The sequence below is a fragment of the Papio anubis genome, chromosome 17 (assembly GCF_008728515.1).
Source record: "Papio anubis isolate 15944 chromosome 17, Panubis1.0, whole genome shotgun sequence".
Taxonomy (NCBI): domain Eukaryota; kingdom Metazoa; phylum Chordata; class Mammalia; order Primates; family Cercopithecidae; genus Papio; species Papio anubis.
In genome coordinates, this window is record NC_044992.1 from 53136496 (window position 1) to 53147511 (window position 11016).

Consider the following 11016-nt stretch of genomic DNA (forward strand, 5'->3'; position numbering starts at 1 on the left):
GTAGAGACGGGGTTTCATCATGTTAGCCAGGATGGTCTCAATCTCCTGACCTCATGATCTGCCCGCCTCGGCCTCCCGAAGTGCTGAGATTACAGGCGTGAGGCACCACACCCGGCCAAAAAGTGTTCTTAACAACAACAACAAAAAAGCAACAAACTTCAATGGCCCTCTTGGCCACACTTAATAAATGCAAAATATGGTAATTGTGCCCAGGGTAAGTTCACTCGCCCTTGAGTGGTACAAGTCAGACTTGGAGGGAGGAGGAGGAGCCCTCTGTGGCCCTCACCTATTGTCACTGCCAACCTCTATCCCATGGCTTGTCTCCACTCCCCACTTTAGCCCATCCACTGGGAAAAGCAAAAAGGGAAGACTAGCCCCAGAGCATCATTTTCCTGGAGCTGGGGCCTCCTGAAGGTGATAAAGGTGATACCCCAGCTCCCCAGAGGACTAGGCTCAGGTCACCTCTCCATGGTACACTGAAAAATATCCGGAGTGGGACTTGGGGACATGGGCTCCGATCCTGTCTATGCCAAAGCCAGCTGTGTCACCTCGGACTCAGAGGTATTGACCTCTGAGCTCAGCCTTCTCATCTGTAAAGTGAGGCTGTTAATACCTCCTTCTGTGCTAAAAATTCAAAATGGAAAAAATGCCTGTGAGCCACAGTGCAAATTGCAAAGACAAACGCACTATTATTATTATCTCTTGTTCTAAGTGAGAGAATGAAGAACATCACACCCCTTATCCAAAGGCCTGGAAAACCTACAGGCCCTCCCCTGCAGCCCCCAGCCTCATCCCATCTCTTCTTCCCATCAGACCGGCCCCTCCCCTGCAGCCCCCAGCCTCATCCCATTCTCCTGTTCCCATCAGACCAGCACCCTCCCCTGCAGCCCCCAGCCTCATCCCACCTCCTCTTCCCCATCAGACCAGCCCCTCCCCTTGCAGCTCCCCGCCTCATCCTGACTCCCTCCCTTTCCCCCTTCAGGATCTGCCCCTTTCCTATTTTCCCTTTAGCCTTGATCCGACTTCTGAAATTCCGGATTGATCGCCCTCGTAATTCTAGCCTTTATCCGACTTCGTGAAATCTCCGGATTAGATCTGCCCCTTTAATTCTAGCCTTTATCCTGATCTCCTGTTCGATTAGATTCAGCCTCACCTTTACGAGAGCGACCTCCTTACGAAAGTTCTCTTCATATCCATACCTATTTCTTAATACCAGCCCTTAACCTACCTTTCCATAACGGTTCCTGCAGGTTCAGTTAGATCACCTCTTTCCCCAGCTGAATTACCTATTGTGACCTCCACAACCCCATGCCAAACTAAGCACAGTGCCAGGCAGATCTAGGTGAATAGTAACAATGACAATGACGATCATTCATAATATTGAATAATAAAAATAGCAAACATTTGAAGCATTTACTATGTGCTAGGTACTGTGCTAAGCACTTTACATATTTTAATTCCTCTGTCGAATGCCGGCTAGCCATGTGGGATTAAACACCTGCCTCTCTGCCTCCAAACCCTAGCACAAGCATCACCTCCCTGGTAGAGTCTTCCCCATTGGTCTCAGGCAGAATTAATATTCCTGCCTCCACACCCACAGTGCCTGGTCTATTGTTGACCTAATTTCACCAGCTCTTCATTATTTATCAAAGTGGCTGCTTCCCATTCCAGGCTGTGAACATCCTGAGGGCCAGGACCCTGTTATATTTATCTTTATTAGCTTCAGTCTCCAACAGTGACTGGTACGTAGTTGCTCCTCATTAAATGTTTGTTGAATGAATGCACAGATGAATGGAGTAATTAACACAATATCCCCCGATGTTCATGGGATTTTAAAGAGGCCACTTTCCTAGCCTCATACTTCACAAACATTCCAGACCAGTGCTACTCCAAGCATGATCTACAGATCGGCACCTGTCTGCAAACTGTGTGTTGCCAGTTTATGACCAGGTAAGTGCAGAAATTGAGAATAAGCATTTAGCAATTTTTTTTTTTTTTTTTTGGAGAGGGAATTTTGCTCTTGTCGCCCAGGCTGGTGTGCAATGGCATGATCTCAGCTCACTGCAACCTGCGCCTCCTACAGGTTCAGGCAATTCTCCTGCCTCAGCCTCCTGAGTAGCTGGGATTACAGGCATGCGCCACCACGCCCGGCTAATTTTGTATTTTTCATAGAGACGAGGTTTCTCCATGTTGGTCAGGCTGGTCTTGAACTCCCAACCTCAGGTGATCAGCCCTCCCGGACCCCCCAAAGTGCTGGGATTATAGGTGTGAGCCATGGCACCGGCCCATGGCTCATATTTAATCTCCACAACTATTGTTATCATCCTTTTTTTCAGGGGGAACTGAGGCTTATTGAAGTTCAGCAACTCCCCAAGGTCCTAGAGGGCAGTGGTAGGGTGGAGGTGGTGACCCAAGCAGTTGGATCCACAGCTCATGCCTCAGCCACATCACTGGCAGAGTGTCAAGGGACTCAACAGGAACATTCATGCTAACTTGGCAGGTTCTGGAAAGCTCTATGCGGGAAGTGATGTTTGTTCTGAGCCTTGAAGAAGGCATAATGGGGAGGGGCATTCCAGGGCAGAGGCACACAGGAGACAACGGCGTGAGGGCAGTCTGGTGAGGTTGGGCTGGGTGTGGTGGCTGGTCTTGAACTCCTGACTTCAGGTGATCCACCCGCCTCGGCCTCCCAAAGGCTGGGATTACAGATGTGAACTACTGCTCCTGGCTACATTTTGACATTTTTAAGCCATTAGACAGAATAGCTTTATGTCCATTTGATGTGCTAGTGTTTAAACTGGGCTTTCGTTTTGTCTTTTTTTTAAATTGCTTTCTCTCCTTCCTTCGTTCCTTCGTTCCTTCCTTCCTTCCTTCCTCTCTTTCTCTCTTTCTTCTCTCTTTTTTTTTTTTTTCTTTTTTGAGTCGGAGTCTCGCTCTGCCGCCCAGGCTAGAATGCAGTGGCCGGATCTCAGCTCACTGCAAGCTCCGCCTCCTGGGTTTACGCCATTCTCCTGCCTCAGCCTCCCGAGTAGCTGGGACTACAGGCGCCCACCACGTCACCCGGCTAGTTTTTTGTATTTTTTAGTAGAGACGGGGTTTCACCGTGTTAGCCAGGATGGTCTCGATCTCCTGACCTGGTGATCCGCCCGTCTCGGCCTCCCAAAGTGCTGGGATTACAGGTTTGAGCCACCGCGCCCGGCCTCTTTCTTCTCTCTTTGACTGAGTCTCACTCTCTTGCCCAGGCTGGAATGCCATGGCAAGATCTGGGTTCACTGCAACCTCCGCCTCCCAGGTTCCAGCGATTCTCCTGCCTCAGCTTCCCAAGTAGCTGGGATTACAGGCTCATGCCACCACGCCCAGCTAGTTTTTGTATTTTTAGTAGGGATAGGGTTTTACCATGTTGGCCAGGCTAGTCTTGAACTCCTGACCTCAAGTGATCCACCTGCCTTGGCTTCCCAAAGTACTGGGATTACAGGTGTGAGCCACCACATCTGGCCTTTTATTGCATTTTTCTAATAATTCATTCCCGCAGTGTTTTGCAATCATATTGGCCTGTGACAGATTAGACATTTTAAAATACGGAACCAGTTATTTGCCACAGTTGTCTGAGAAGTATGGTTCCAGACCAGCAACCTTCCCAGGATGGTTAAGCCAGTGGAACCCCACAGGCAGGAGGTGCCTACTCAGCCGTGCCTCCCTGGGTCTCACCCATCATTACATCAAATCTGTCTCTCCTACTGTTTGGAAGGACATGTGATTGTCTTTTATTCCTGTTTGGAATCCTCACATTTCTCGTTTCTTCCAAATCTGGCAGATTAAATGAATGAAAGCCGATTCCGCTGCCAGCCTGGACAGGAAGGGGAGAGGGCAAGGGAGGGATGGGATGAGAAGAGAGTTTGGAAAAGGCCATGCTGGGAAAAGAATGCTGGGATGGAGTAGGAGCCTATCCTGAGGAGGGTGTGCAGAGGCTGCTTTGGCTGGGGCTGAGAGGGGAGGAAGGGTGTAGGAGGGAGGGACAGGGCAGACACTAGCATCTTCACCAAGCCCAGCAGATGACAGCCAGGCCCTTGAAGGTGAAAGGAGGTAGTTTCAGGACAAATGAAAAGGGGATATTGAACCTTTTTACAGAGGGAATGTTGAACGCCAAACTCTCATAACCCCCCTGAGGCTGCCAAGGCCCAAACTATAAATAAGTAGGTCGAGGAATGAGGCAGAAGCCTCCCTCCCCTCACCTGTCAGTCGGCGGAAAGTGGTGGGGTGGAGGTTAAGTCAGTGAAATCAACACAGACAGGATGAAATGAGCTATCTGTAGATGCCACTTCAGAAAGCGAGAAGGTCTGACTCCTGGGCAAAAAAGTCAGGAAGAGCAAGACTTGATTGCAGTCCAATCGATGGCATTAGCATATTTAAAGATCATGTCAAGGGGAGGATAATGGGGCTCAGAGAGGCAAAATTTGATGGTGTTTATTAAGCAGAGAGAAGCTGGAGCCATCTAGTCCCTAGAGAGCGTGCTCCAAGGTGGGGCCAGGGAGGGAGCGAGGCCTTGGCTGGGCCTGGGCAAAGCTGCCAGAGGACCAACCGGCCTCCTCTCCTCTGATTCCACAGCCTACTGCTGCTGGTGAATTTCTGATCAAGAATTCTGCTCCCCACAAAGAATTGCCTAGAGGGTGGGACCAAGCTGCCCCTCACACTTGAGCATCCAGTCCACTCCATCGTGATGATGATGATGATGATAGTATTGGTGACTACAGCTAACCCTCATTAAGCTCTTGCTATGTGCCAGGCTCCGTTCCGAGCGCTTTACAAATATCAACTCCTTCAAACTCCCCAACCACCCTCAGAAGTAGCGTTTCTACCCCGACTTTATAGATGAGAAAATTGAGGTATTGTTAAATAATTATCCAAGTTTATACAGCTTGTAAGTGGAAAAGCCAAGATTCCAACTCAGGCCGTCTGACTCCAGAACCTGCAGGACATCAGACTGCACCGCACTTAACTGTTGTTGGGAACAGTTAGTTGTCGATCTGCTTAGCATGTCCATCCCTTCTGGGGTTGACTGGGGCAAGTCAGTGCCCACCTCGGCACAAACAGCTCCGGAGCACTAACCTAATGCGGGTTTTGCGACTCAGGACTGTGTGCTTCACCTAGAAAGTGCCAGGTGTGTGGATAAGCCATGTGAGCAGCTGGCTTCCTGGGCAATGCCCCTCCCCACGTCAATGTCCCAGGCCCCCTTAGGGCCCAGCCCTCCAGGCACTGTGAGCTGGGAATCAGGAGAGGAAGGGACTAGGCTTACCCTCTGTGTGCCTCCATTTTCTCACCAGTAAACTGTGTGTGTTGCATCTTATGATCTCTTAAAATAACTCCAGCTCCAAATGAAGGCCAGTGGACCCATGAACACGCTGGCTCTTGCCCAGTGTGCTGAGAAGTCGGCAGGAGAGAGGAGTAGGGTGGGTACGGCAGGGCACAGGGTGCAGGGCAGGTGGGTTCAGTTTGATTTCAAAGCCGGCTGCCCGCCGCTCCAGGTGCTCTGGTGTAGCCCACAGGGGCTGCATTGGCCAGGCGGCCGAGGCTTTGCTGGCGGAGTGAATTTTTCTCTACCTCCCAGTGACTCCTCTTCTCCTGTTCTCCCTTTTCAGCTCTGGTAGGAGAGAGGAAGAGCGAAGAGGAAGTCAAAAGTTCTGTTCATCTGGAAGGGCTGGGAGTTGCTTCCTGGGATGGGGAGCTCCGGAGCCAATCCAAAAGACGGCCCCGGAGTCTGGCGGGGAGGCCCACCGCTGCCCTGAGGGCTCGGCCGGGAGGGGGCGCTGTGTCCTCCCCACGCCCTGCCCGCGGGCTCCTAGCGGCGTTCGCGGTGCTGCAGCGCAATGCGCGCCCGGCTTTCCCCTGGGCAGCGTTCAGTGCCCGCTTGTCCTGCAGGGCACCGCCGTCTCCCTTTCATCTTGGGGCTCCCAGGTCCAAAGGGTTCCCAGATCCAGCCTCTTGCCTGAGCCAAAGTGGCCAGGCACTCAGTTTGTAAGATGAACGAATGAAGGAAGAAACCAAGGAATGAATAAGGGCTCATCCTGCAGAGCGTTCGCGTCTCAGCGCGCACCAGGCACATCAGTGCCAAAGGTGCTGGGGGTCGGGCCCAGCGCCCGGCGCGGCTGGAATGGGGGCGGCGAGGAGCTCCTCCTAGCCAGCCGCAGGGCGGGAACTGCCCAAACGCAGGTCGCAGCTTCACCGGGTTCCGCGGCGGCTCCGCTCAGTAGGGACCGCCCTGTTCTCTAGCCCCCAGTAGCCTCGCCCTCATAAATTCACCTGAGCACCCCTGCCCAAGTCCCCCTAGAATCCTTGGACTTCCCAGGCCCCGACCTCGGCCGGGCGGAAGGCTGACCCTCTACCGCGGCCCCCTTCCCCCATCCCCGGCTTCTCCCCGGGCTGCGGCGGCCGCCACCGCTGCCAGCGCGCCCCGAGGACTGCCGCAAACGCGGGCGCAAGGAAAGGGGATCCTGGCGGCGGGGCGCAGGGAGCTGGCCGGGGGAAGGGGAGGGAACCGAGGAGGCGAGGAGCGGGGAGGGAGCCGAGGGGCGAGGCGCGGGGGAGGGACCGAAGGGGAGCGGAGGGGAGAGGGAGGGGGAGGAAGGGGAGGGGACGAGCTGGGCGAGGGGGCGGGGAGCCGAGGCAAGGAGCGGCGCGGACCGTGGGGGAGGCGGCGGGGGCGAGGCCGGCAAGAGGCGGCCGCGGGCCAGGCTGAGTCGGGAAACGGCGGCCAGACTTCCCCGGGAAGGGGCGAGCGAGAGCCAGGCCAGGCCGGGCCGCGGGGCCGGGGACCGCCGAGCCGGGCACCTCCGCACCAGGCAGCGACCGAGGAGCCCGGCCGCCCACCCCGTGCCGCCCGAGCCCACAGCCGCCCGCTGGCCCCTCTGGGATGTCCGCGGGACCCGGGCATTCAGGACGGTAGCCGAGCGAGCCCGAGGATGGGACGGCATCCACAGCTCCGGCTCGTTAAGGTAAGAGCCCGCCGGCCAGTCCTCGAGCGCTGGCGTCCCGGGCCCCTGGCGGACGCGGGACGGGGCTGGGCTGTGGGTGCGATGGGGGCGGGGGCGCTGGGAGAGCCGTGCTCAGGTCCGGGAAGGCTGGGCTCCGGGGCAGCCTAACTCTCGGGACCTTTGGAGCCAGGGTTGGGTAGGCAGGGGGAGACTCAGGTACCTGAGACAAGAAATCGTGGCGAAGCCGCCGGGATGTTGGCGGAGGAGGGGGTCCGCCCACCCGGGTAGCCGGCTCCGCGCCAAGAATCGCTCTAGGCTTTGGGGCAGACGCCTAGGGGAGGGGAGGTTCCACCTCCCACGCCCCCCTGCAGACCCCGGCCCCGGGACGGGAGGCTCTGAAGCGGGGCTCCCCACCTCACCCCAGAGCCCCCGCACAGCTCCCCGACTCCGCACGCCCCCGCCCTAGTCCTGGGAGCGCGTCCTGCCCTTTCCCCTCCGCGGCAAGCTGCGAGCCCGGAGAGATGAATGCCGCCCGCGCCTGCGAGCCCTTGATCAATATCGCAGTCTCAGGGGAGGAGACGGTGCCTCCGGCGGCGGTTCCTGTTCCCCCACCGCGGCCGGGAGCGCGACGCTCGCTCTGCAAGCCTGGGCACCCGCGATCTCCGCGCTGCGCAGCCTACCCTGCGACGCGGATCGGGCGCTGGAGTTTAGGAAAGTCGCCAGACCGCACGTCCAGCGTCTGCCCGCTGAAGTTCGTGGGCGGCGGGGGCGGCCCGCGGGTTGTGTGAGCCCGGGAAGGGCTGGGAGGCCGGCAGTCCGGCCCGCCGCCCGTGCCAGGCGTCACTTGCAGCCCCGAGCGCTTTCCAAAGCGTTTTGGTCTTGTAGAGTACAGGCGCGCCCGCTGCAGTCGGCCGGAGAGGCGGGTGGGCCTCTGCGCCGCTGCCAGGAAACCCCGCGCCGCGCCAGTCTGGGCATCGCCTCACCCGGGGCTCGGGACTCCGCAGGGTCCGCTCCAGCCAAACATAGACACCAGCTTGACCCGGCTCAGGGCATTCAGAGCGATTACATTCGAGAGACTTCGGTGGATTTGGGGGAGGGGTGCAGATTGGCGGAATTTCATTTTTCCATCAGTTATTAAACCAACTGGTTTGAGTTAAGCCACCAAGATTTTTAAATGCAGCAGCTGCTGCTTCCTTAGTTGAGACGTTACAAGTTACTGAGATTTTTCTCTAATCCTGCCCCTCCCCAAATATTTATAAATTGATTCTTAAAATGACCGAGGATGGTCTCATTGAACCCACATCCCCTCCCTCATCCGTTATCTGAGGGCTAGGGATGAACTCACAGATTATTTTCCGGGCGTTTGAGGTGACAGACAGGTGAGGAAGGTAGAAGAAAAACATCCAGAGAGGCCGAATAGATGGCACTGAATGGTAATATTTTCCAAAAGTCTCGTGTGTACCGAAGCCAGGTCTAAATGCACAAACCAGTTAGACCAAATAGTCAGTCTTTTAAATGGATTCAAAGGATTGAACTGTGGATGTTTTCTTTCTTTCTTTCTTTCTTTTTTTTCCAGGTTTACACGGAAATAGATCAATGTTCTTTTTCTGGCCTTTCTTAGAATTGTGTGCAAATCTCTGTTTAGAATGATGATGTTTTCCTTTTTAAAAAGTATTTTTATTTCCGTTGCTCCTACTAGATGGTAGGTATTTGCCCTTTATGCCTGGCCTAATAAACTCAGTAGGCATTCAATAAACACCAGATGAATGTGGGGCAGTGAGTGAATGGCCAGCAAATACTGGTTTCAAATGTTGGTTACAATTAAATAGTTGCTTTTCTTCTTTTATTTATGTAGCATGTACAATTCCCTGAGCATTATTCTAATGTTGCTTATTTGCTTTGCAAATATTAAGTCATTTAGTCCTCCTAACAGCCCTAGGAAGTAGGAATTATTCGTGAGACACGGAGAGGCTAAGTAACTGGTTCAAGGTCACACAACCAGTGAGTAGTCAGAATTCAAACCCAGACACTCTGATAAAAGGCTTTGTTTTGTTTGCTTTTACCAGAAAATATCCTCTTTTTTTTTCTTTTTTCTTTTTTTTTTTTGAGACAGGGTCGAACTCTGTTGGTCAGGTTGGAGCACAATGGTGTGATCATGGCTCACTGAAGCCTCAACTTCCCTAGGCTCTGGTGATCCTCCCACCCCAGCCTCCAGAATAGCGGGGACCACAGGCATGCACCACCACACCCAGCTAATCTTTGTATTTTTTGTAGAGATGGGGTTTCCCCATATTGCCCTGGCTGGTCTCGAACTCCTGGGCTCAAACGATCAGCCAGCCTCAGCCTCCCAAAGTGCTAGGATTACAGGCATGAGCCACTGTGCCTGGCCATTACCAGAAAATATTCTAAGCCACTTAAGTTTCACTGTAGAGCTCAGCCAGATGAGCGCTCAGGTAGTTTTGTCAGCATGAGAGTATGAATCTAGGGGATTTAGGGTTAATCCCAAATCCAGCTCTGTCCCCAACAAGTCAGCTGGGGTTGGGAAAGGGTTCCCTCTGGGGCCTGTATTGTGGGCCTCACACTATACCGCTTATAGAGTCCTGGGGGAAATGCGTGTGAATGGGGAGAGACAAGGTGTGTGAAAGTGTGCGTGTGAGTGGGGAGAGACAATGTGTGTGCAAGTGGCCGTGAGTCGGGAGAAGACAGAGAAGACATTGTCTCTATCCCCAGGGAGGGGCAGGGGCCTGAGCACCTCGGAGTCAACCACACACCCACTGCAGCTCTTTGTAGGGAGATGGAGTGTGGCTCTAAACATGGACCCCCGTGTCTGTGAGGGGTACAGAAGGCAAGGCCTCTCGGTGGGTTCTAACAGGAGAGTGAGCTCCCAGGAGGGAGCTGGTTTTATTGCTATTGTTATTCTTACATAAGCAATTTAGCAGCAATAGGCAAAGTTTGAAAACCAGAATGGAAAATGATTGCAACCTCACTCTCTTAATCCGGCTGCTATATAATTCATTTAAAAAATAACCCCCACAGGTCCCCTTCTCAAGCACCTGTCTGGGCACAGCTGTGGCCGTTGGGCAGCCCTGTCCCCAGTGTCACAGCCCAAGTCTGTTTCACGTTATTCCCGAGCCTCCGCAGGAGACTGTCAATGTCTGCGTGTTGCCTGTGAGTGAATGGACTTTGCCATCCCTATATCGGTGCATATCTGGGCCATTTCCAAGTTGTTTCTTTGATTAAACGATATGGAGCCAGGTTTTCGAGGGGAGCGTTGGCAGGAGGCATGAGGAACGCGAAACAGTGAGCCCAGGGTGGGCCAGTGAGCTGCTGTGGCATACGGGACTGCTGGCCTGGCCACAGACTGGGGGCCAAAATGGGGAGTGGCGAAAGCCAGGCCAAGCCCCTTAGATTTGAAATGACCAGCCATAGAGAGGAATGTGTAGGTTATGGAAAAGTAGAACACTCACCCAGAGCCAGTGAGGACGAGCTCAAGTGGAAAATCCATTTCTCACCCTAACATTGGCTCCTCAGACAGCATCGGCCTGCAGCTGAGTTCAGCCACATATAAGGAGTTTGGGGGTCAAAGGTGCCACCAACCCAAGTGCCCATGTGGCCTAGAAGCAAGCGGTTAGGTGCTGGGCTGATAATTTCAGCAGCCATTGAAGGGGAAAGGCCATCAGGCTGGGAGTCAGTGAACCTGACTCTGGTCCCAGCTCTGCCTCCAATCAGCTGTGTGATGACAGGTTGGTCACTTTCCCTCTCTGAGTCACAGCTTATCTGTCTGTAAACAGGGATATTGGACTGGATTCTCTGTTACGTCTCATGTCTCTGTGAAAGGTCTGTGTTTTCAAATACTCCTTAGGGACATGACCTCACATAGAAAGAGGCAGGTGCCACCGATTGGATTCCCAGCTCTCCCCCTTCCCAGCTCTGCTCAAGCTGAGGGACCTTGGAACATGGTACTTGAACCTAAGTACTCTCTCTGGGCTTCCTTGTCCCCAGCTATAAAATGAGGGAAATGCCTAACTCAGGAGGTTGAGGTGAGGACAAA

The 11016-nt window shown here is 54.0% G+C and overlaps 1 protein-coding gene and 1 long non-coding RNA gene across 5 annotated transcripts in view; both read left to right on the plus strand.

Moving 5' to 3' along the window:
* Window positions 1-5752, plus strand: part of LOC116271067 — a 47644-nt gene extending 41892 nt beyond the window's left edge. The window contains exon 5 of the long non-coding RNA XR_004179471.1: window positions 5634-5752. This is a non-coding gene — a long non-coding RNA (uncharacterized LOC116271067). The remainder of the gene's footprint in view (window positions 1-5633) is intronic.
* Window positions 5753-6660: 908 nt separating this feature from the next.
* CRHR1 (corticotropin releasing hormone receptor 1) overlaps window positions 6661-11016 on the plus strand; it is a 50979-nt gene continuing 46623 nt past the window's right edge. For 2 of the 4 annotated variants that reach the window (XM_003913227.3, XM_003913225.3), the window contains exon 1: window positions 6661-6986. In XM_003913227.3, coding sequence (XP_003913276.1) covers window positions 6954-6986 — 33 coding nt within the window. In that variant the 5' untranslated portion in view covers window positions 6661-6953. The remainder of the gene's footprint in view (window positions 6987-11016) is intronic. The other 2 variants (XM_031657649.1, XM_017950088.2) reach the window with 2 other exon arrangements.